The sequence below is a fragment of the Pagrus major genome, chromosome 15 (genome assembly GCF_040436345.1).
Source record: "Pagrus major chromosome 15, Pma_NU_1.0".
Lineage (NCBI taxonomy): Eukaryota > Metazoa > Chordata > Actinopteri > Spariformes > Sparidae > Pagrus > Pagrus major.
The window spans coordinates 21339294-21365998 of NC_133229.1; the positions used below are offsets into that span (position 1 = coordinate 21339294).

Sequence of the window (26705 nt, forward strand, 5' to 3'; positions counted from 1 at the left end):
TGGAGTATGAATTCAACAGGTGGCCAATTCTTTCATACTGCACCTTTAAGAAAAAAAACAGCATCAAATGTTTGTGGAAATTCAAAAGAAGAACAAAAAGGCAACTTTAGTCTTGATTTCGACTTTATTCAAAATATTTGATAAACTTGATACTCTTGATCAATCAGGCGTGAAATAACCAATACTGTAATGATAACAAAAACGGTTCACTGAAACAGATGTACTCAAAGCTAAATCTGACACGTTCAGCGTGTCAGAAAAGATTTACAGGAAGTTGTTGCACTTAACAGGAAGTCTTGTTATTTGATCTGAAGGTGATTGGGTCTTTCAGCAACGGGCGCCGCACTGCGCCTCTGAGGTTGTTTGTGAAGTTTTCGTACAGAGTCGTTTTCTTTGTAAGAACTCCTCACTAGCAGCTAAGTTCATTTAGTGGTTTTGGTCCTGAAGACAGAGGAGGCCTTAGTGCTGGTACACTTGAATTTGGTCCCATAGCCAGAAGCCTGAATGCACCATATTGATAACTCGTATCACAAATATTCTCGCTGCAGTTTGTCTAATGTAGTGGAATGTTTATAATACACAAAACCTTTTCGTTACCACTAAACTGTGGCCGACAAACTGCAGGCTTTGAGGGGAATGTTTAATGTACAGTACCAGTGCATCGTGGTATTTACACATTACCCTTCATTCATAAAAAAACAGGGCGAATCGGGTGATATCTTGGCTTGTAAACTGCACCTTTAACAGCTTGATGATTAGTAAGGCCTTTACAGTGTTGGTCTGACAGTCAGTGGTCATAACACACACACAACATGGGATACTTCACATTCTAACTCATCCACAGATGTCACAGTGACACACACATCAGGAATCACAGCTGTATTTACACCATTTGGGAATTCATGTCGCTGTAAATGAGCCCTTGTTTTGTCCTTTAAAAGTGAGACACCTTCTCTGATGAACGTCTCAAAAGCAGACTGAAGGTAGACGGCGATAAAAAGATGGGGGAGTAAAATCAACAGTTTGTTCATTGTTTAGGGAGAGAAGCCCGGGAGTGACCGTGGAGGAGGTACAGTATATCCTGCATAGTAAGACAAACCAGAGAAAAACCTGCGAAATGAATCAGGATAATGAATTCATTGTTCATCCTGAGGAAGCCGTCAACAGGCTAAAAGTTTACAGACTGTGTCTTCACTCTCTAGCCAAAAAGCCAAATTCTGTCCTCAAACGTTTCTGGAAATTCCTGAGAGTTTGACAAGATGGGCGAATGGTTACGCTGGGAAACCATTTCCTAATGTCAATCTTGCTTTAAAAAAGCGTACAAGTAGACCGAATCACCGTGACGTCGCAGTAACAACAACAGTTACTTCCGGGTAGAAAACTGGCCGTTAATTTGCATTCTGGAAACCTGTTTGTTTGTGTCATGTTCAGCTTCAACTTTAATATTTAAAGATATACAGTAAAACACAGCGGTCCCACCTATCTGACGCTTCTTCTTTGCTTATTTTATGTGCCGTGCTGCTTTGCTAGCATCTCTGATATCTGTTGAACAGCACATCTTGGTCTAACTGCTAGTTTTGGTTAACTTAAGCCGTCATATTCTGAAGTCGGTGGCAGGTAAAGTAGGTCTCCAACCTAATGATAGTTATTGTAAACAATGTGATTCGGTCTATATAAATGAAAAACAACAACAACAACAATTAAACGTAACAGTGCCTTTAGGTATATTAAACCAGTAATGGCAATAAGGGAGAAATCTGAGATGCAGAGTAACCAAGTCAAAGTTGAGCTTTAAAAAAATCTGCATAAATTGCAACAGTGTGTGCATGATAATAAAACTGAGGACATGAATTAGACGTAAAAGGAAAGAAACTTTAGCACTTGACCGCACAGGGTGTATCTGATTTACAGTAGAGATATTTTGTGCACTAAAGACTAATTATAAAAATTCTCCATGTGGTCACTCCCAGGCTTTGTTAAAATGATGCCGTGTCAATGCAGCTGATCAGCTGTCATCAGGGGGATTGGATCATGAATTCATTACCTAGGGGTAGCTTTTCCTGACATGAACACATGTGGCTTTAGTGTCTCCCCACTTCGCTGCCAGCCCAGTCGCCAGAATGAAATGGCAGCATTTTGTTTCTGCAAACCACGGACATGCTTGAATTTGTACGTGTTATACGTACCATATTGACTACACTACGTGTCATATCCCGCTAACAATACATGTATATGAGCCGATTTTCATGTCAGGAGGCGGAGGGGATGGTGGTAGAGTCACAGCCGGGCGAGACAACATTTCAACATTTGTAAACTAAAATACAGGACATTTTTAACAAGGCGTTGGGACATTGTCCCGACATGTTAAGGGAGACAAAACCAGGTATATCAAGCCAAAACATGATCTTTTTGTAACCCTAACCAAGTCTTTTTTTTGCCTAAACCATAGGCTAAGACCATAGGCACAGCGCAAATTGAGAATTGAGCATAAAGAAAAGTTGCAACATAGCTGTGGTTTGCAGAAACGTACATCCCAACATTGCTTCTGCCGGTTGCCTTGTTGCTGCTGTGTGCCGAGTACGAGAAATATTAACAAAAAAACAAAAAAACGCTTCTATAAATACTCCATTTTAGTAACCCATGACCACAATGGTCATTTAAAATTTGATCCAACTTTAAAGGTGAAAAGGTTCCATGTTTGCTCAGTAGGACTTCCAGTGTTTTTCTACCTGTACCTCTAAAATCTTCAGGGCATTCTGGGAGGAAATGCACTCGCATCCCTGCAGCGATCCAGTATGTAACCTGTCCCTCGAACACAAACTGTACTGCAGCATCGCTGACTTTTAAAAACAGTCATAAAACAGCATAAATGCAATACAAAACAACTGCCAGCATTAGGCTGATAATGAATAGAAAGAGATATTTACAAACAAGGCATAATTATTTTTTTTTGTTCAACATTTTAAGGGTACATGCATGCATGATTCTCAAGTCAAAAAAAATCTAAAAAGCGTGATCGCACAACTTTGAAAACTGACATGGAATGTATGTCCTGCTGGTCGCTAAGGTAAGGTCGAGTCTCTTCATATTAAATTACCTATAAAAATATATATATAAATAAAAAGGTGAGGGTACTGTGTTGCGAAAGCTGCAGCAGCGGTCAACGTTGAGCTGCACCAACAGAACGAGAAACGAAGAGGGTGAGAGAGAGGGAGAGATGACCGAACAGAGGCGGCAGTCGAGCACCGAGGGGGTGAGAGGAGGAGCTGCTGGTCCAACTCTGTAATGTTCTGCTTCACTGTCAGAACCGTGTGTGTGTTCTACATGAAGACAAGGCGGTGTGTAAGGCCTCAGACGTAGGAAGACCGTCCTCAAACTGAGATGAGTATTGTCGATGTCGTCTAGAAGTCTCAGACTTGTTACGCTCTAGAACACGGACATCTCTATGTTCTAGGGCTAAGACGAAGCTGGGTTCTACGTTATAGAACTTTTTTTTTTTTAAATGGGGGGGAAAGGCAGCCCGGTTCTAAACCCTCCAGGAGTTTTAGGCCAAAAGAATTCTGTCTGTCTGTTCTGGAACACTCTAGATTACGTAGGATGACCACAGCTGATCACCTTTCAAGAGAGGAACTCTTTCTCCAGCTCGAAGACGGAGGCCCGCGCCGGGGAGCTCTGAATGCGGCACAGCGGCACAGTGCAGTCTCGTTTCTGGCCCTCTGTGTCCATGTCCAGCAGGGAGCAGCCCATCCCCACCTCCGAGGACAGCACCACGTTCAGGTTTTGTGCCGTCTTCTCTCCGGAGTAGTGGCCCAGGGAGTAGCTCTTGTTGCGTCCTCGCAGCAGGGCCCAGGCGTGGGGTTTGGCCCGGAACGAAACTGGCCGCGGTCTGGAGAAGGCCTCCCCAGCCGAGGGCTTCTCTGACACTCCGTCCTTCTCTTTGTCCTGCTTCTTCTGTGAGGCTGGAGGGGGCAGAGTGGGTGGGCCATTGGCTGGAAACAGACAGACACACATTTTTGTGAGTCTTAATATATTTTTGCAGAACGGATGTTACGGCAAATATTGAGATTAATTGATTACACAGCATGTAATTAATTAGATTAATTTTTAAATTGCTGGACAGCCGAGTATACATGCTTGTTTTCCTTCCCCTCTTTCCTGTTACTCACTGTTGTTGTTGCTGGTGTATTTCTTCCTGCGTAGACGTGTTCCTGTGTTGTGGTTGCTCTGCTCTGGTGGCTGGCTTTGGGTTTGCACTGGTGGCTGTGTGTTAGCTGCAGTGCTGTTACTCTGGCCTTCTGTAGAAGCTGCTGGTCCAGGTCTGGTTGGCTCTGCGTGATGATTGACTGCCATGAGCTCCACCTTCCCGGGGCTGGACTCTGACACCTCCACCTCAGACTGTAAGAGACACTTGGTGGAGTTGCATTCCATAATGGCCGACATGGAGATGAGATTGACAGGCTGGGTGGAGGTCTGGTTTGACGATGCCTCGTCTTTGCGTGAGCGACCGCCGCTTGGCGGTGAGGTGCTGCGGCGAAACCGGGTCGCGCGCTGAAACAGGCCCTCCTTCTTCTTCTTCTCTTTCTCCTCGCGCTGGGGCTCGCCTTCTTCCCCAGGGGCAGAGTTTTTGAGAGCCTCCCTGATGTCGTATCCGAGCACGACTGACGCCAGCAGCGAGCCGCAGCCGTACAGCACGGAGTCGGTCTTGCGTCGAGCTGACGTCCGCTTCAGGCTATTAGTGGGGGTGAGCTGCGGGGTGGTGGAGGTGGACGAGGTGGATGTGGTGGTGTAGGGGTCGTCTGCGGTCTCTGGTGGGCCACCCTGACCTCCGGCCCCAACCCCGGCATCTCCCGGCCCACAATGCCCACCAGGGCTCTGAGGCTGCTGCTGCTCGTCCCTCCACAGAGGTAGATCGATGTACACCTGGTTGGGGAACTTGAGCTGCTTTGGCTTGGAGCTATTGTCAGGACATTCCTGTGAGAATGCCTCATCTTTACCGGCCCCTGCTGAGAACACACAAGTGTAAATCAATATTTTATATTAATGTAAACACATGACTGAGGGACCATTCTCCAAACAAGCCCCCTTCACCATACAAGTACTTGCTAAATGACTTAAATCTTATTTTTCAGATTTAAAAAAAAACATTAGACATAATCTTGACAAACAAAGCTGAGCAAATTTCCACAATAATTAATCCAATATCAAATAAAAGATCTTATTTAAATTAAAACGTAGAGCATCACATTGGATTTTCAGCTCACCTTGTTCAGCAAACAGGGCAGCGAGGGGGACAGACTTCTGGGACTTGACCAGGCTGGTGGACCAGGGGTTACTGCCGTCTGACAGAGGACGCACTCTGAAAACCACAGACCAGAAAACATGAAACACACCAAGTCCGTGGGCCTGCATTGCTATCTTTATGAGAACTGATTTCAGTTTTAAAACTACTTCAGAGGTCTGTCTGAAGGTTAAGGTTAGTATTGCGTTTCGGTTTTTCGAGCTGCAACATGTGATCGATGAAACGATTAGCCAATCACAAGAAAAGTAATCGCTATCTGTTTTGATAACAGATTGTTTCAGACAAAATTTCAAGCAAATATATCAAACATTTTCTGGTTCCAGCTTCTTAAATGTAAGGATTTGCTGTTTTTTCTTTGTCATTTATGAGAGTAAATGAAGAGTCTTTGGATTTTGGACTGTTGGTTGGACAAAAGAAGTAATTTAAAAAGATGTCACTTTTTGATCTGGGACATTTTTTTTTACATCATATAGACAAAACGAATAATCGTTAATAATAACTCCGACAGCCTTCTTTTAACATCCTGATCAGAAAAAATTAATCACAAACACTTCAGTCACACATAATTTAGTAAACTACACTTTCTCTGTCCGGTCTGTATACTCTAAGCTCCAGTGTAACAACGCATAGACTCAAGATGGCGCTGTCGACAGACTGTGTGTGTGTGTGTGTGTGTGTGTGTGTGTGTGTGTGTGTGTGTGTGTGTGTGTGTGTGTGTGTGTGTGTGTGTGTGTGTGTGTGTGTGTTCTAACTCTACCTCTCAGCAGCAGCAGGCCGCTCTTTGCTCTGTACTGAACTGGGGCCCCAGGTCCTTCCTTTCTTCTTGATTCCCTTTTTCACATCATCAAACTCCTCTGGCCTGAAGAGGGAGCTGCGGCCCCACGTACGGTTGCTTTCATCTTGAGTAACTGTGAACACAGTGACTACAAGTGTTACCACACACTCAAACAGCTGCAGTCGGCCCTTTCAAGGAAAGAAGATTTAGAGGATGATTAAAGGCATTTTGCCACCTGTAAAACCCCTGGTAGTGATCTTTCTCCATAATGGTGTTAATCATCACCAATATATATTAATTTCTGAAAGTGTAAAATCAAAAATCAGGAATAAATACCCAAAATGCTGTTGTTAAAAAAAAGCTTCTTAGAGGTGTGTGTTAGTCATTGGGAAGTTGTTAGGAGAGGCAGGCTTAAAGATCTCAGGGCGACAGATTAGGGCCAAAATTTTACAATTTTAATAAAAAACAATAGAATGGCAGATTGGCCCGAGTCTGTGGCATAAACCTCATCATGGTCACCTGCTAGTTTGATTTTCAGGTAAAGCAGAAACCTGTGAAACAATTTAAACCAGCAGCAAAACACCGCAGTCTTGTTATATTCCACACTTCAAGAAAACCTCGCCAATCAGCACAAACAACCCCTTCATTCGTCAAAGTGAGCCAAACATCACACGCAGCATTTGGTGCCGTTAGCCACACCCACGCTGCGTGTGGGTAGCCAATCGCTTGCCTTTCCTCCTGAGCCCACAGTCGGCTGTGAGCTCGCTGGTCAGATCAACATCCTGTTCGTAAACATGCAAGCTCTGCATATAGGACGTCACTGAGGAGGGAAACATATACGTTACCTCTGACCAACATTAGCTTTATGATGAAAACAGTTATGAGCATTGTATGTAGGGATGCATCTATTTGAAAGCACGTGCACATATTTGCCTGAAATTTGCTGGAGCCGATGCCGATACCAAAATGACGACATGTATCGACTTATACACATTTTTTTGCAATGATCCCTCAAATGTTGTTATAAAACACAAAGATATTTAACATGGGCAGAATATTTTACAGTTTGATAATAAACTTTAATGTATAAAATGACATCAGTGCAGTGAAACAGTAAACTTAAAGAATAATATGTATTAATTCTGCATTAAAATGTCTAAAAACGACTAGACCTTTGTTATGTAATTTGCTGAGTTGTGTACTTACATTATCACAAGGTTACTCAAGGTAACATTTCATTAGGTCGTCACCGCTATTTCTGGGAGAGGGACGTCAGCGAACGAGACTAAATTTATGGTGAATAAAACTTTAAAACTATACCTCGTTTTTGAATATTTGTGCCTGAGTCAACAGATTAGAGTTTAATCATAACAAATAAGAGTGTTTCTGAGCAACAATCTGCACCCTCTGTCTGAATATTAGGACCTACCATGAAATGCTCAAGAGGAATTTGTTCCAGTTAGTGCAGGGGCGTTGGTCCGCGACTAACAACATTATCAAACTGTTCAAACAACTGGCTGACTGCTCGTGGCTCTGGAGCTTTTGGTCACACAGCTCTTGTCATTGTGAAAGACACTGTTATGAAAGGCATGTCTCCATGTTTCCAGTTCACAATTTCTAAGAGACAATGTTTTTTCTTCAGAATCATTATGTTTTTAAAGAAGCAGATTTCATTTTATCCAAGCCAATTCCATAAAATACAGATCGACAAGAATACTGACACAGAGGTGGAGGACAAAATCAGACCTCACACTTTGGAAAACGTGAATGTAGACAAACAAACAAACAGTGAACTCACGCTGAATGGCTCGTAGTCGGGGGATGAGTGTGGGGCTGCTGGGAGGAGAGGAGCTGGTGCTATGAAGGCTTCGCCTCTTGTCCATGGAAGGTGACGCCTGCACAGTGATCTTATGCTGGAAGTCTACAAAACATTTACACAGTTAGAGAGATTACACACCAACATGTTTCCTTCATAAAATGTTCAACTCAGTATAAATGTTCTCTACAGGACCACGTTCAAGACATCTGTTCACTCACCTGAGGGCAGGCTGATGCGGTTTCCATCCTTCAGTTTAAGGCGGGAACGTTTGAATTTGCCTTTCCTCTTCTTCACGTTGGGCTTGTCTTTGTTGAGCTGGAAAATGAGGATGTTGAGCTCTCTCTCCAGCACGTTGATCTCCCGCTCTGCCAGCTGCTGCTCGCGACGCTTCAGCAGCTCCTCCTGAGACTTCTGCTGGAGGGCGGCCCGCGTCAGCTCCTCTTCTCTGGAACGTAGCTCCTGAAGGAACCAGATACATACATGGTTAAATTAGCAGACAGACTTCTGTTGTCGTAATCTCTTGGGTACATATTGACAGAGCCAGAGAGAAGGCTGATGTTTATGGATGTTGTGCATCAGTTGTCTTATCTGAAATTGAAAATCTACATTAGCCAAATGGAGAAAAAGAAATATTTGGCAAGTACTCGGTTAGACAGTGTGACCATCTTCTGCTCCAGTGAAGCCTGTTTCAGATAGCTTCATCAAAACAGAGTGAGGCACATTAACACCCCTAAGAAATATTTTCTGTTAAAGGAAAACTTCAAACAGCACACTTCGAACGTTAGAAAAGTTGTATTAAGCCTTTTGTGTCTCCAGAGGGCGCTGAGAGAGTGATGTCACTTGAGGACCACTGAAGCTGAAAACTATAAATGTGAATGAAAGAAATCTGTGGATGTGGACTGAGACAGAAGTGAGCTAACCAGTCTTCTGGAGCAGAAGGGCAAAAGCTCACTTGATGTTAATTTTCAGTTTGAATACAGAACATTAAAGTGGGGCCTCACAATCCTTCTGACTCTTTAGGTTTTAAGCAGGAGGTGTCAGCAAAGTTAGCCCTGGATAACTGGCTTGTGGCGGCCGAGCATTCATAGTGAAGCAGAATTCACCAAGTGTTGGATAGTTCACCCACGAATAGGGAATATTAAACCCTGTCTTATAAGATGGAGGATACTGGGACAAAATCTTATCAAAAAGAGGTCTGTGGCGTTTAATTAGTGTCAGTTTAAGAGTCCTTGGTGTGAAAAAGTTGTGAATCACTTATTTTTAGGATGAAATGAGCATGTATAAAGTCTTAAAGTGATTTATGGATCCAGAGAGCATGTCTCTCCCCATCTCTGGATTACATTTCCAATCATGTTTCTGCTTTATACTAATATCAACACATGACCACGTTAGATATAAGCGCTTATACACTATTACCTTTTAGGAAAAGAGAACATGGATTACAGAAAGACAAACAGAAGTACATCTTATAATTCCCTTCCAACAAGAGAAAAGCGCCAGCAAACAGACATTTATAAAACAGGTGGGAGTGTTAGCAGTGTATTAGATAACTCTGTCTATTACAAGTTCAGGAGATTACTGCCTGCTGTTTCAGGCTGTGTTACACAGAGTAAGCCATGGGAGGAGACATGACTCTCTTTAGCTTTCTTCATTCCCTCTGTTTTCTCTCTAATTGCACTCAGCTGAGTAATAATAATCCTTACTGGATGACTTCCATGAAGCAGCTTTACAGTCAAGCCCCTCCAGCCACCCACCTAGACACAGATTACTGTGGGATGTTTACAGGAAATCTGCTGATGTAAGAATCTTATGAAAATTTTCGATGGGAAAATGTTAGGTTACAAGCGTTACATACTGAACTAATCTTAAAGAGTTTTGTCATAGCGAAGCGGTGCAGATTATAGGACAGGGAACGGTTAAGTGTGAATTCGGTTGATTGGACAATACGTAACACAAGAGTACATGTTAAAAATATATGGTTTAGCACTGACAGAAGCAGGTAGGAAAAAAGAAAATAATTTCACAAAAGGCACAAAACAAATCTCTTAAAACAAAAAACACCTGCAACTGTGGAGTTTTCAGTATCCGTGTCATTCAGTACACCATTCATCGACCCAGCTCTGTGTGCTGATCCTGCTGTTTCTACAAACACTAATTAACCCTCCTATTTAAGCCAACGACGGGAGACTTATACAGGAAGCAGATTAAGGTCTTAACAAGGGGAAGTACGCTAAAGCAACTCGGCATTAATGGCTTTGTTTTGTTAACTGCGCGATTAGCTCGTCCACTGAAAGTAACCAATTAAATGTTTTAGTCCGTCAAAGCTGTCCCAAGTGATCCTGCATCTCATTTCAATAACGGAATAGTCAATGTGTATCATCACTAAAAAAAATTAAAAAAACAATAGGCAGAATTACATGTACTGTATATATACCTTCTCTTTGGTCCTGAGCTCATCAAACATCTCCTGGATCTCCACTCGCCAGTCATCCTGCATGCTGTGGAAGGAGTCCTGGGGCATGGTGGCCATCACCGCCTCCTCGATAGCCGACAGCTGCTCCAGGATGCAGGAGAAGGAGGGACGCACGTGGGGGTCCTGATCCCAACACTCTGGACACACACATTGCAATGTAAAGACACATTAACACAGTCATCAGCGTATATACAGTAAGTATCGTTTTAATCTACACTTCAAAAAAAGAGAACAACAAACATCATGCAGGTATGTCTGCTTCTGTTAATTTACCTTCCATGAGCTTGGCGAAGGGTTCAGGGCAGGTGGAGGGGATTGGTAGTGTTAACTTATTGACTGCGACACCGTAAGCAACAGCCAGGCCGTCTATCCCACGGTATGGCACCTCCCCTGTTAACAGCTCCCACAGCAAGACACCGTAGCTGGTGGAAGGAAAAAAAAGACAAGAGGATTAAACAAAGTGAAAATGTTAGAGAAATAGGAAAGAGTAGACTTTTTATGCTTGGGTCTGTGTGTGGTGCGTTGTTTTGCCATTACCCCCAGACATCACTGCCTTTGGAGAACAGAGATGACTTGATGACTTCAGGGGCCATCCAGGAGTAGGTGCCTGCAGCTGACATTTTCGTGGTTTTGTGCCACTCCCTGGCCAGGCCGAAATCTGTGATCTTCAAGGTCTTCCTACCGATGTCGTCATTCTCAATCTTTTCAAGTAATAAAACTGAAATGAGAGAGGACACGGAAGGGATACGTTAGAAGGCAAAAAAAAAGGAAAAGGGAATAACAAACACTGAGTGATTGAGAGAAAAGGAAAAGTGGAAAGACAGGATTGGGATGTAAGTGACAGATGTGAGAGGGGGTAGAAGAGAAAGGCGAGTGAAAGAGAAAGGGAGATACAAAGAGTGGGGGACAGAGAAGAAGACAACCGTGCAGGTGAGGAGATGATAGTTGATATTCAACAGGGCCAACAGAGGTATGCAGGTCATTTATTACTGTAGAAACAGAAGGTTGACAGGACCACAAAGCACCTGTCCTCGGGTCCTAAGACTGTTTAGCACATTAAAGACAGCCAGAACCCTCCAAACCTGCCTGTAACGCTACACCTGCCACAGTGAAGCTACAACCTACCGACATGTCAAGACCCTCTGTGCCAATCATGTGCTGAAATAAATATGTGCTGAGACTACACAAAAACTAATATAAGAAAGATAAACAGGATTTAGGACTCTTTTACTCTTAAAGTACTGTAACAGGATCAGTTTTGTTTCTCAGATCAAAGTTGATCTGATGTTAAACTCCTGCTGTTCAGGGGGTGAACACATTCAAATAAATACTAGTACTGCATCAAATACTAACTACACAAGAAACAACATGTCCTGTTTTGTTGCTGTCATGTGTTGAAAGTTGCTCGCAAATATTGTCAAGTGTTCATGTTATTTTGTTCACCCTGATCCATTTTTGTGCACGATTTACATTTTCACTGAACAAGCAACAACTCATGATGATGCGACATTTGTTGGGGTCTGTACTAAAAACATATTTTCTTACATTTGGAGAACATGATTTGTCAGCGTATCTCTGCAGCCATTTTTGCAATTTCAACAAATTTTGCAGCTCTACTAATCCCTAAATGCTCCTATATAAAGAAATGTTTCTGATTATCAACCAGTTTCAACTCAGTTACATACACGTTACTCTAATTCAGTTTAGTCATGAGTCAATAAAATTAAGTTTGCTAGTCCCTGAATTTAAAGTGAGAAAAAAAGGACATGAAAGTCAAAAAGAGTAAACTGATTAACTACTGAGAAAACATCATACTTAAATAAGGAGTCACATATAAAATGTAGAGCTGCAATTTTTCTTTTCTTGATGAATGAATTAATTGTTTATTCTATGAACAAAATGTGAAAAATGTCCAACGCTACTTCCTAAAGCTGTTTTCAATATGACTCAGTTTAAATGATATATGAGCAGCAAATCCTAAAAATTGCGAATATTTGTTTTTTGGTAAAAAAAAAAAAGGAAAAAGACTAAAACAATTAAATTCCATTTCATTTTCTATTGAATGACTAAGTGCAGAAATAACATTAAACAAACAAAAAGTAAAATTACATCACTTTACTGTAATGCTCCTTTAAAACCAGGAAAAGACTCTTACCACGATATAATATGCAACAGACGGTAGAAAGATGATATAGTCTGATGACAATGATATTACATTTCTGAACATGTGCCGCCAAAGACCAGGTGACAACTGGGGAGTAGTAACATTTTTCTTCTGTCAACAGGAATAAACGTCCTCTCTGTGTGTGGATACGCCAACTGCCAAATATTCAAGAAGAAGCCTTCTCCATGAGGTGCATCAACAGCCAAAACAGACGCTTTGATCCTTTTATCCTCTTGGTATTATATTCAACATTTGTTTTTGCCTCTGCCAAGATCTCCTCACATTACAAACTGTCCCATTTCATTATTTACATGTAGCCCCACCACTGCAGGTCAATTTGAACACGTCCTGCCAGCTGTGTTGATCCTACAGCAGATAAAATACAACTCTTCGGTCTAATAGCCCCTTCAGGGGGTTTGACAGAGGTACTTCACAGCCAGGATTAAAACAAACACCTGAGTGTATTGTTGGCACATACACCATGTAGTAATATTCCCATGGGAACCACGGATATAATGATAAATATACATAGTGCTGACAAACGCATTGATAAAGTAATTTGAGTTTCTTCAAGTTCTGTATCACAGTGTACACTTGAAAGAGGTTATGTGCCACTCAGTTAAAAAGCTATTTGTTAACAGAGGCTCTTTGACGTCTGTATGAAAGTATTACATGAAAGAAGTAGCTGTGCTGCTGTTGTATTATCACTCACTGACCTTGGACTTACTCCTCCACAGCAGTACCAAACTAAAAACTGCCAAAACACACACATTTTTCTTCACTTTTTAAACCACAAACATGCACCTATTTTATACTTATACTGACGCATACTGATCTTCAACCCTCCTGCAGAATACACTGTGACCACTTACACAACAAATGTGTCAAGACTAGACCAGATGTACTGAAAAATGTAGGAGGGCTGGAGAAGAGGATAGCTGTTGAGTTCAATAACAGATAGCGTGGTCAGGAATAGGCTAAGAGACCTTGTGCCAGATTCATATAACTCAGACTCCACACTGAAAATCTGTGAATTAAAGAAACTGAAACAAGATAATCATCATATATAAATCATCATATATTTTGATAATCGATAAAATTCATAAAGTAATTATTCAGGCAAAACACTTTTGCTGGTTCCAGCCCTAAAATCATGATTGATGATGATTTTCTGTTTGTCTTTTTAATAAAGTAAATATCTTTAGGTGTCTTAAGATTGTTGGCCAGACAAAACAACCTACAAAGTGCCGCAGAAATACTCTATAAAATGTGTCCATTAATGTGTGTTTCTTAATTACATTTCTAATACTCTGCAATCCTCGCTCTCATCTCCAGTAGACTCTTTAAGGAAGGACAAAGTCATTTGGCTCGTCTAGTGCGAACACAACTGCAGTCATCCCAATTAACACAGGAAATCAGTTTTTCTGAGCATCCAAAACTTTTTTCAACGGATCTGAAATGATGTCAAGCAGCATTTTACCCGTAGTGTGACTCCAATGGGTCTCCACTAATAGCCGGGGTGTTGGTGCCATTACTAGCCCCGGGCACAGAGGGGATCCTCTACCCAGGCTACAACAATAGGAATTCCATTACAAACAGGTTTCACTACACCAATGATATACTCCTACTTCCTGTTGTCAAGTCCTCTCTCAGTGATTCCATAGATTCCTCCCAGCAGGCTCTGTAGCTTTATAATGACTTATGATGGGTTAGTTACACAACTGAGAAGAACAGTGGTTTTGGGATAAACCCATCTGCGCTGATTGGCCTATAGAATATCGTGCCAAATACTTTCTTTGTAGCTCGGTGATACTTCAGTGTCAGCCCTCTAGAAATGTCTGATAGAAGACCTAGCCCCCGTCTATATGACTCCATGCTGACGTTATGCTACAAAACACCTTTGAACCCCAGCCAGCCATTTTGTTTGAGTCTATTAGGAGCTAATAACAAACAAACTACGTAGACACTGAAAGTTAACCTGTGATTCCTGTGACGTGATTGATCCATTGTAAATCTATCCAAGCATGCAGTTCATAAACTTGAGACAAAGACTTGATATTGTGTTGGCTCTGTACTTAAATCAAATGATGAACTGTTAAATAAAGGCATAATAAATAAGGTCTCATTTAATAAAAGACAATTCAATTATTATTCACTGAGACCCCTAAGATGAGAGAAATAAATGTTGGTACCCAGTTCCACGGTACACAGTTTAAACAAAGGGGGATCATGCTTTTAGTGTTTTGGCGCCAATGCTATGGAACAACTCCCTTGAAATATTTGATCAGCTGAGTCAGTGCCGCAATTAAAAAGCTTTTAAAACAAACCTGTACAGACAAGCATTTGGATGTCTATTCAAAGGTTTTGAAGTTTCTATTTTACATTATGTTTTGTATCTCTATATTTTGTATGTATTGGTCTCAATTGTTTTTCAAGACATGTTTGTAAAAGTAAAAAATACACAACTCTTCGTTACTTAAGGGTAATGATAACATAACTGAAAATTACATGGGTCTCAATGAGCAAATTCATTTTAAAGATCATTCTCAAGCACAACAAACTGAAGGACCACATTTTTACAGCACTGCACATCACTATACATATCCTACATTTTATTGTTGTAAATGGTGAACTGTATCATAAAACTAGACCAGTCTAATTTAACTAATTATGAGATAATACTTGATGTAATAACAGGTGGTAAAGGACACACTCATCAAGGTCTCCTCTTCAATGACTAATGGCTCTCCTCCAGCCACTATATGCCACCAGCCGTTCTTTGAAGTCCACCTCCCATGACCTCTTCACCCTGTTCTACTTCCTAAGGTTTTTTAGGAAAGCTTAATCTCATCAAGAAGCTTCATATCAAGTTATTTTACCTAGCCTTGCAATATGAGAATGACCTACAGGAAAAAGCGGCACTTTAGTTATTCTTCAAAACACCTCTCTCTCTCTTTTTTTTATTTTTCTTTCATAACGAGGTAACTATGCAGAAAAACTAGAACAACGTCTATGTGCCATTGCCAAAAATAATCATGTGGCAATACATGACATCGAAGCTTCAAAACTGCATCCAAACTGCACAAAGATATGCTCTGGTTGACTTCGATTTAGAAGTCCAGCCTCAGGCCAAAACCCCACCCTGTATTGGAAAGATAGATCCAGTGCCTTCGTTCAGCTAATGCATAAAAAACAGGCAGTGGCTGTAAGTCTTGAGTAATGTTTTGGTCCTACAGGTAATCTCAGAGCTGTTTGGATGGGATATGTTTGACAAGGAGAAGTGGGGTAAACATAAATATTACTTCGTTTTTAGGCCATTACAGTAAATTTCAAGAAGTGCACACTCACACACACGCAAGAAAAATAAACTGACATCTGTGAATTTGCTGGTATACTAGGGTCATTTCTATTGGCAAAACAACCTGACCTGTATATTCTCTCTGTCTAGATTTTTGGTTTGGTAGCTACACAAGCTACAGGTGATGTTTGAAACCTTTGTGGTGTGATAAAATTTTTTTAAAAGCATTAGATTACTTTAAGACTTACTTACAATATTTCTTTACATAGTAAATTGTTTGTAAATATAATAAAAGTCCTGTGATACTTTGTAATCAAGGTCCTAAACTCTTTTCATGTCTGAATAGGTTAGAACTCGGGCTGTATGTTGTTTTCTGAGCTTCTTCTGCTTTCTCTCAGTCTATATTTTCTCACTCTTTTCAAAAGAAAAAAAATGTTTTGAAGCGGACAACAGTGCAACGCAATTGGAGATGGATATGCCTGCAAGGCAGACCCCACCCTCAGTCCAACCCCCATTTAATTCCCCTTTCCAACAGTGAATCTTCAGGCAGACCCATCTTTCATGGTGGAACAGTGGGAAGATCAGAAGCAAAGCTGCTGCCTTCAAAGCAGGTCCCACGCTTCTTCCCATTGCTTTCTACCCCTCAAGGTAAAAAGAAAAAATACACTTTTTGGAAAAACATGACCAATCCTTCTCTACTCAAAGATATAAAAATAGCTTTTCATAGAGGTTTTACTCTATATGTCTGCAGAAGATGAAATTAAAAAAAACTGATAAAGTTTAATAAAAACCTGAGAAAATCTTGCTTCTTTCTTATCTCTGTTGTTAGCTGCATATGTCCGATCAGACAGCTGGCAAGCACAGAAGCCACTAACAACAGATACTTATTAATTATTGTTTACTTCAGTTTCTCTCTCACCAACCGAACGATTTTCAACTGCTGCTTGAACAGACAACTGATTTAATAACAAGCCAGCGTCCTTAAATTCAACACACGTCACGTGAAGCGGGGCCGGAGCAAATAAATACCTGTTACTTTTACAGAGTCATTTTACGTGGGAGTAAATGCAGATTATACACATTCACACTGAAAACAAAAGCCAGATGTTAGCGGGTGTTAGTGGGTTTTCTGTCCAGTGTGGATGGGGTAATATAGTGTTAGATAAGCTTATATAAGATTTAGTGGCACATAGAGGCCAGGTTGCAGATTGCGACCAACTGAATACCCCTCGCCTTAACCCTCCGCTATGAGGGTCGCTAAAAACGCAAAAGGAATGGCTACTGTACGAACATGGCGGTACAACATGGTGGTTTTATGGTAACAAAAACACAACTATTCTTAGTTTCAGGCAATTAGGATTCATACATTACATTTCTGCCAATAGATCACAACACAATGGGCCTTTAAATTTGGTTTATACTGACAAAAGTTATCGCTCATGTCTTTAGTACTTTGGATACATCCATACCTCCATAGTATTTCATGAATATGATACAAAATTCAAATATCCACAGCCAAGAAGAGCCTTGAAGCAGAATTGAGCAATGAACCACAAAGCCAGTTAAACCTTTTAATCTCTGTCTCTCTAGCAACAGTGCTGTGTGAAGATGTACTTCTTTTGATGCCAACAATCTGACTTTAACTTTTAAAAAATGGTACAGCCTACTAATCTACTATTAAGCAGTCAATTTTCCAACATAACCCTGAGGCTTCTTTATTTTTGTGTGTGGCATAACTAAGTATTGATGCCACACGGTTGCTGTAAAGTGCAGCCTCCTAACTTGACGTGGCAGTATTTTCCTAACTGTGCCAACAGACTAAGCATGAGAGCAAGAGGGCTTCCTGTAGTAAGCAGAAACAAGGCTGCTAAACATTCCCCGCCTGGTCTGTCTCTCCCTGTTGAAATGAGAGTGCCCCCAGGCATTCTGGTTGATGGGAAAAGGATCAGGGCTAATGGCTGGCTAAATCCATCTATCATGGTCACGTCTCTCCGGGCCACTTACTCTTTGTCTGTTCTCTTCCTCTCCTAGTTTGTGTTTGCTTAAGCTTGAATTAACCCATAACTGGGCTAATTAAAACATAACAAGTGTTAAAGGTGTACAGCCAGTGCGTTTTGCTGTATTAGCATCTATCAATGTGCTCGGGAGCTACAGAGGGGATTGGTTGATTCAGAAGGCAGCTCTTCTCAGCTGTGGGCCCTTTTCCTTTTCACCCTGCCCTGCAACAATAGGTGCAGTCAGGGAGAGGTCATAAAAAACACAGTGAAAGCATCTCCACTCCTCCTCTCTCCCCTCTGCCCATTCTCTCGTCAGAGAAAAGACAGGCAGTAACTGTCTGTGTGTCACCAGGGGTAATTGTGGGAAGCCTGAGAAAAGTTGCCCTGCAACACCTAGTCAAGCTTTGGTAACTTTTCCTCTGTGATTCAACTTATTCCAGAAGTAGAGCACGACAACAGAAAAATTACAGGAAGGGGAAAAACATTCTCTGGAGGGATACTTCTTCTGAGCTACATCAAGCGTAACTGTTTTCTCTCCTGCGGTGAACTTGTTATGACCCAGTAATGAAAAAAAAGGATTTATGAGGTGTTCTTTTGCAGTGCTATTCCCACATAAGTAGAGTGGTTCACAGGGAAACCCAAATGTGTAAGATAGCTATGATCTTTTTAGTATTTTCATACATAAACAGTGCAGCAGGCTGATGAAATTTTTTTGAAAAAGAAAAACAGTTAATGTTCTTCAAGGCATATGGAAACACCTTTTCCAAAGTTCTGACATAGCCAACATTTAGATCATATATCTGATCAGCTGTTGCGTTTTTCGGCTGTTCCCTATCTTGCAAAAACATGGCTGGTAGTAGCAACAGGTGCATGTTTACCGATGAGGAGGCAAATTTCTTCTTGTTCTTTGAAGCTAACTGGTGGTTGGCGAACTTCTTTTTCAGTTTTCAACCTGTAGCTCCCGTTCCATGTTTATTGCAGCCATGCATAATATAGCCTTAACTGCCAACTTCATACACTACTTTATTCACTCCAATCGACTTGATGAAAACACGTCGAATCCCCTTGACAGATATATGGAAACACAGCTAGTGTCTGTTGTTTCTCTTAATTTGGGTACCAGGACAGAAAATGTGGAATAGCTGCATCACTAGTTTCTATCTTTTGTATGCAGATTTCAATCGCAATTGGGGAAAAATCATGGCTGTGTGACTGTTTTAATTTAACCATAGCAGGAAAGAAAACTTATAGGAAAAAAGCTACATGAAGATCTACCTTAGAAGAAAATCACATTACAGGATTACTGTAAGAATATATTTATGACATTACATCAATTTGGCAGATGCTTTTGACCAAAATTGCTAATAGAAAGTAGATTTGTCACTGCAACAATATAATTTTGCTACTTGAAGAATCAGCACACAGTGCCAGTTTTCATCAGTAAATCATGATGGGAACTGTTGCTTATAGCAGCTACAAGGAACTCTTTGTGGATTTTGATGGCTCCTGCATACAGAAGCTGTATGAGCATGTCATATTGAGTTTTTATAATAATAAGCCAATGGCAAGATAAGGCATGGCCAACATTGAATGTTACGTTATAAGCCAGTTATTATACTGCTGGATGGCAATATGCTGCTGTACCACCAGACTGCAGAGCAGCAGAGACTCTTCAATTCATCCTCAGCACTCCAACATAAAATATTTTTTCTTTTTTAAACATATTTTTTTGTGGGGAATCCGACCCAGTGGCAGGCATCAAGAATAACTACAAAAATACCAAATATTCCTGCTGATGGTCTCGTTTGCGTATGTATGTCATATAAAAGCATCAGCATTAAACTGAGACTGTTTTATAACCGGTAAAAAAACTCCTTGCAGTAGGTTTAATAGTAATGAGTTGATTAATGTGACTGGTTGAGAATCTTGTCTACTTATAAATGCACTTTTTGCACAGTGCGATACATATACAGAGATGCAAAAACAGAAGCACATGCCTTAGGACTTTGCCCCCGTTGCTGCGACTACTAGGTTAAAATATATTTAATTCAATAGTGTGATGTTTATCATCCTAAACTCATTCACTTATTATCTATCCTAATTCAAGAATCTTTCCTGCTCTTCTGCGACTTGTCAGGTCTTCACAGATCTACCGAGTGATGGGAGTGTGGAGAGAGAGACAGAGAGAGGGAGGGCAGCACAGGGACAGCGTGGTGATGAAGTCTAACAATAGCTTAAGATTGATGGGAGAATGCTGTTGCACACGCTCCAAACGGAAGTCCATCAGTTTCAGTGGCATTCAAGCACACATTCCTGACATACTATCACTCGCAACAAGATGTGAAACTACGAAGTTAATGTAGGTTATGAGTGCTGGCTCAGGGCCAGGTTTCAGTGTGATTCCTAGCTCTTATCCACTGCTCTATTTATACTAGCACTCCTACTAGCTTTAGGGAGAGAGTTTGAATCAAAGTTGTATGATGGGAAGGCTCAATGAAAGGATGTAATGAGTAAGACTAGGATAAAGCAGAGGAAAATAAAGCCTGTTATCAACAAATCCCTGAGCAGACCTGACTCAACAATGAATATGAATACTAACTAGCGAGGCACAAAATGAACTTTTTGGTCCATCTGCCAACAGCTGATAAACTGAAATAACAACAACACCAACATAAAATGGCCGAAATATTTTTAAACCAGCCATAAAACTGCAGAAGATACAATCAGGGCTCATGTCTAACTTTTCACAGTGGTTGCACTGGTGCACCTAACTTTTTCATTTAGGTGCACCAGCACATAACTTATGTGCACCTTGTAATATACTATAATTTAAGTACTTTGCACATCATGTAAATGATTGTAAACAGGAATAAAATGGTGCAAATGCACGTTTTTCTTCATTTAAATTTTAAACAGCACATGCAAAAAGAAATTGCGATATCTCAACTATTTAAAAATTAAACTACATTAATGACCAAATTTCGGGCGCACTGGTGCGACATGTGCAAACAAAATAGTCGCACCCTGGAGCCCTGAGGTTGTTACTAAAAAATAAAGATGAGCTGCTGCAATCACTGCTACTCATTGCATTGAGATTGCAGCCATAAAAAACTAATCTCTCCTCATCACCTTATCATGGTTATTTTTCTTTAAACCGTACTTCTACCATGCTCTTCATTTTTTTCATTTTAGGTTCATCTACTTCGATCTGGAATTATTAATTGATAGTCATAAATGTGCAGAGTCAATCCAAAACAAACAACTGGTGGTCAATCAAGTTCTGTTAGTAGTAAAGTAGGCCTATTCAGCAACCTGCCAATGGCAGCTGGCCTCATTTATATTATTTGCCAATATCAACTTTTATTAGCATTTATCTGGTGGCAGGTGCTAATTTTGGAGCCTGCTATCAAGTATTGTATGACTTTCAAGAGCCTAATATAACTTATGCATCCATGCTAAAGGACTCTGCTGACATTTAAAACACAGATGAGACATGTTTTTGCATTTAGAGGACATATTCCTTCATTACAATAAACATTGCATGTGTAGTTTGCTCCTCTTAGCTTGTGAAATTAGCAAAACGCTGTTAACATTTAGGCACTGTCCTGAGAAAACTACACTGTCCATACTTATTTTAATGAAAGAATACGAGAACAGAACAATGTTTGTAAATAGTTTTTGGATGACAGTAGAGCTCTATGGCACACAGGCATACTACACTACACAGGCTGCAGCTTCACAAACAATACTTGTTTGCAGGATAAATTCAGTGTTGTTTTTCTTGTGTTGAGGAAGTTTGTTGATTAATATCAAAAAGAAGAAGTAGCTGCAGCACTATTCTTCAAAGGTAGAAATTGTGTTGTCTCCAAAAAGTAGGCATGAAAAATAATAAGAAGCAAGTGGGAGCAGAAAGGAACAAGGGAGGGAAGGTAAGTAAGGAGAAAAATAACGAAGTAAGAAGGGAAACCCCCTCAGTTTGTGGCAATAAAAGAGTACCGCTGCTCTCTGGGAGATTAAATATGAACGGAACAAAACAAAACGAGGGCTTTGAGACCCTCCGAGTCCTCGCCATTCTTCTGGCCACAGTAGCCTAGCAACCGCTGCTTGACCAGTCCATTGTGCAAACGTATGTTAAGCTTTTATCCCTCATTAGCAACATTCCTCCCTGCAGGCTGGGATTTTACAGATTAGGTTGAAAAACACAAAAGAGATTGGACAAATCTTGCTGACTTCCAACATATTACTTTACAGGCTAATCATTGATCAAATAGCTGTATGTTTATCTGTGTGGAGCATGTGTACACTGCAAGTTGATAAATGACAGGCTGAGTAGTTGAGTGAAGATGGACACGTTTAGTTCTGCATTATGTACCTGTCTACGTCCTGGTTTATCATGAGAGGGAAAACACTGGAGTGAAACTACTTGACCTTATATATCAGAGCTACAGCCACACAAAGAGACATTTTGCTCATTAAATATTTAGAAAAGTGACAGATTGCTGATTAACAACCACTTATTGCGTTGTATCAATTTTCCTTTTACCCCCCGTGTAGTTAATTCTCACTCCTTTTATCCTTTTAGAGTGACCGACGCACACACAACGCCAAGACAAACAAACAACAAGCCCACACTAGCAGATGCAACAACTTCTCTAAGCTGCATTATTGTGAGTTTCTACTGGGAAAACAACACAACACACCGCAGGGTGCCGTATGTGTGTTTGTGTGCAGGAGAGAGTCCTTTGTGAACTCACTGCCCTGATTCAAAGCAAACACATACAGCTTCTATCTTCCTCTCTTTATTTAGATAAGACTGTATATTGACTACAGATGTTCAGACTTCTGACCCTGGAACTCAACTACCTGAAACTAGCAACTGTGCTGTTGCAAACGCTAACTGGATAGCTTAGCAATGAGCTGACCCTAGAAACACATATTTATAAAGCTCTGAGTTTCCCCATGAATGGTCTCTCATAAGTTTAGTTTTAAATTCTCCCTCTTTACTTTAAGCTTAGGCTGTGTCCAGGTCACAGTGAAGTGGCAGGATAAAGACACTGACTTGTGTTCGCAGCACTGCCTGTTCGGGGGAGTTCGTTTGTGTATGTTCGCATTCAAACATCCGATTAGCTCAAACTGTCTAAACAGCAGTTAAATCCTTTCTCTCCATCTGCCCTATAATTAACACAAATCTTCCATCTTAAATAAGACTACTTTTAGGGTTGGGCCCTTCTACGTGCACATAAACGCATTATTGCAAAGGTTTATTTGAAAATTGTTCGAAAAATCTCCCCAGACACAATTTCTGACTATCCGGATTTAAAATTATGTGAGGGTTTTTAGTTTAAGAGACTGAAACTGTTTTATTCATATACTGGAAAAACAGCAAACATCTTTTTACTGTAATGAATATACTGTACAAATATATAAAAAAGTGTTAGTATTGGGTCCGTAAGGAGTTGTTTTAGATTTACAACTGTTTACTTTTACTGTTTTCTTGTTAATATGACTGTAAAATCAGATGTAACCACACTGTTTATTACTTTAACCATGAACACAAGTCATGTCTGCATCACAGTCAGACACACTTTGTTTGAACTGCATAGATTTTTCATGGTCAATCTACACGGGACCCTCCATATCTGTGAAACACTGCGAGGCAATCAAAATGTCTTAATCTGGTGCAGAGTCTGGTCTGTGTGCATTTCACATGTATTCACACTTTGACTCTCACAGCTGGAGATAAACAGCACGGCGGAGCTGCTCCCCACATGGCCCCGGGTTGATAAGAGTCTCTGGTCACAAAGGGGAGAAATAGTGTTTGGAGTCATATTACACACATAAACACACCTGAGTTGAAGTGGGCAGCCTGTGTCAGCGGGACTCGCACTCTTTTTCTCATCGAGTCCTGTCCATTCATTATTCAGTCCTGGGAAACTAAAGTTTGCTGGCCTGTTGTCAATTACCAGCCCATGGAGGAACTAGCACAGTTGGTGACCTACTGCACTGAACCAAGCTCCAACTACATGATCTTGCTAAGTGTCTGTAGCAGTTGTGAAAGTATGCAGACAATCCCTGCTGAATAAGAATCATTCCTGAGAGTCCCGCCCCACAGAAAACCCCTAATGTGAATGGCTATCTCTATTATTATCTAGATAGGTTCTCTGTCTGACTCCTTTTTTACCCTGTGACCTCTGGTATTAGCTCTGGTTGGTCAAGCACATGGCCTGACAGTGTGGACCGAGTGTGTCTGGCGATGTGTTTGGTAAATCACTGACTTTATTTGAACAACATTTCAGCTCGCGGTGGAGAGGGGGCTGGGAAGGTGTGTTTGTGTGTGTTAAAGGATGAGGAGGGGCGAGTGCAGCGGGGGCAGCCCAGCTGAACAAACTCTGACTTTATTTCACATCCTCTCGATGGTATCCCCCCACCGCTTCATACACCCACGGACCTTTTACACCTCTAAAGGGCAGGGCTGTTCCAGCGAATTATTAGATTTCCGCAACCTCAAATTAAGCTGTAATGACAATGTTTACCTTATAAGCTATAAACACGAGGTTAACATGCCATTACTAGAATAGAGATTGTCTGGGATGGATGAGTCTTATAATAACCACTTAAGAAGAGTTTATAGAGCAAGTTAATACCAACAGTTACTCAAGCAGATCAGGACTTTAAATAACTTAAGATGGATTGCTGCATGTGCAACAGGTGGATGGTTTCTCCTCCTAAAGTTAGGTTGTTTATCTTAATTTCTCACACACACACACACACACACACACACTGCAGTGTTGCTTACTGTTGCTGGACTTCAGGTCACGGTGGATGATGGGTACCACGGCCTCCTCGTGTAGGTAGTGCATCCCTCGTGCAATCTGCACGGCCCAGTTGACCAGGATGTGTGGAGGGATGCGCCTTCCGGTCAACGCCCGGTTCAGTGTCCCGCCTCGGGCATACTCCATGACCAGGCACAGGTTGGGCTCCTCCAAACACACACCCTCCAGTTTGATAATGTTGGGGTGCTGCAGCATGGAGAAAAGTTTCGCCTCTTGTTTAACACCGCCGGCGGTGGCTGTTATGTCCTCGTCCGGGTCTTGGCGAGCCGCCTTCACGGCCACCTCCTGATCTTTCCATGTGCCCCGGTACACTTTGCCAAATCCACCCACGCCTATGATCTCCTCCAGCACCAGTTCACTGAAGGGGATCTGGACGGGCGAGCTCGGGACTCGCTCTGGTACCCCCACCGACCCACTCGTAGCGGGGAGACGGTAAATAGCAGGCTGGTAGGTGACATAGTTGGAGGGGAAAATCCCGACCCGGTGGTTGATTTTACCCGTCCACCATCCCTCGTCCCCGGAGATCGCTGCGTCCTTGGACAGCACCTCCACCACGTCCCCTCGCCTGAGGCTGAGCTCGTCCTCGCCGCTTGCCTCGTAGTCATACGCGGCTGTCCACAGGGACCGAGTCTGGCACAGCGGGGCAGAGTGAGCCCACGCCCGAACTGAGGGGGACTCTGTCCAGGCATGCTCCCCGGTCCCACTGCCGCCCGACCGCCCTTCACCGTTTGGGAAAGCGGCCTGCGAGACATTCATTTCTCGGTGGCCGTAGCGGCACCATAGGGTGCAGAGCTTTTAGAACAAAATGGAAACTTTAAACCCGTAAAAGGTAACTTCTTGAAATCCTCATGCTGTCACATATACGAGACTAGCTGATGAGAACAGAGGGGGTTTCCCTTCAGAGTCAAACCGTGTCCAAAGTCCTGCGGGAGGGAGAGAGAGGAGCGTCTTCAGCCCGTAGCGTTATCCACGTCGCCACTCCGGTGAAACCGTACGAGGGTCAGTCACTAGCCAGCGAGGCTGCTGGCCACGGTTAGCCGAAACACGTTCAGCTAGTGTCACCGCTGTGTGGGTTGACTGTTAAACAGCGATAATGTCGGAAATTAATGTCTTTAATCGAAATAATTAAACAACCTCTGCGACGAGAGTGACTTTAACGCGAGTCAGAGGCTTTCTGCCGGCTAACGTGAGCAGGCTAAAGTTAGCTCTCCGCCGATGGAGCCAAGCCACCAAGTTACCGCAGGTGCCGCGAGAGGTGCACCTGCACCGTCCGCTCCGATACAGTGAAGCGAGGCTCCGGGGGACAGGTTTCTCTCTGAAAGTCGCCAGTAAATCTCACCGAGTCCCCGACGCCCTCGATGTAAAGTTCTCTTGCTCGTTTGTGAACTTTTAACAGGAGTTTAAACGGCATTGGCTAGCGGGTTAGCTTAGCATAGGTCAGCCCGTAGACTAGTGAGGCAGTCGGGAGAAAGTTGCTCCTAAGATCGGTTATTCCCAAGTTTGTTTCTCCGTCGGGGGAAGTGAAGAAGAGCCGACTGTTGAGCACGCGGAGAGCACGACAAACATCCTGCGTTTCACCGCAACAAAAACCGGAGTAGAAACATGACCAGAAAAAAAAAAAATTCCGTCAACTTTAATCAAAACAACCCCCCCAATCGCCGTTGTCGCCAGACGAAGTCGGACCCAGCAGTGGCTGCACGGAGGAGCAGGGGGACGCTGCCGCTGCTCGCTGCGGGCTGTGGGGCCCTCTGATTGGTGGAGGGCGTGACACGTGACGCCGCAGCGGCAGGGGGGAGGGGGGAGGAGCTACTATAGGAATGTGTGAGGAGAGCGCGCCTTCAGGGAAATTATGGGAATAGTGGACCATATAAGATGACTGACACACACACACACACACACACACACACACACACTCTCTCTCTCTCTCACACACACTCTCACACACTCTCTCTCTCTCTCTCTCTCACACACACACACACACACACTCTCTCTCTCTCTCACACTCTCTCTCTCTCTCTCTCTCACACACACACACACACACTCTCTC

The 26705-nt window shown here is 42.1% G+C and overlaps 1 protein-coding gene across 3 annotated transcripts; it reads right to left on the minus strand.

Annotated features, from left to right (window-relative positions):
• Positions 1–105: 105 nt before the first annotated feature.
• On the minus strand, positions 106–26332 carry map3k21 (mitogen-activated protein kinase kinase kinase 21). 3 transcript variants are annotated; one of them, XM_073481444.1, is made up of 10 exons: positions 24622–26332; positions 10904–11084; positions 10640–10788; positions 10328–10503; positions 8112–8352; positions 7873–7995; positions 6057–6207; positions 5262–5356; positions 4167–5000; positions 106–3989 (listed from the first exon to the last, which is right to left on the minus strand). In XM_073481444.1, the coding sequence occupies exons 1-10, from the start codon at positions 25412–25414 to the stop codon at positions 3619–3621; spliced, it is 3114 nt and encodes a 1037-aa protein (XP_073337545.1). In that variant the 5' UTR covers positions 25415–26332; the 3' UTR covers positions 106–3618. The 3 variants fall into 3 exon arrangements, with proteins under 3 accessions (XP_073337545.1, XP_073337544.1, XP_073337547.1); XM_073481443.1 differs by having other exon boundaries at positions 4167–5003; XM_073481446.1 differs by lacking the exon at positions 24622–26332 and adding an exon at positions 23673–23821 and having other exon boundaries at positions 4167–5003.
• Positions 26333–26705: the final 373 nt, after the last annotated feature.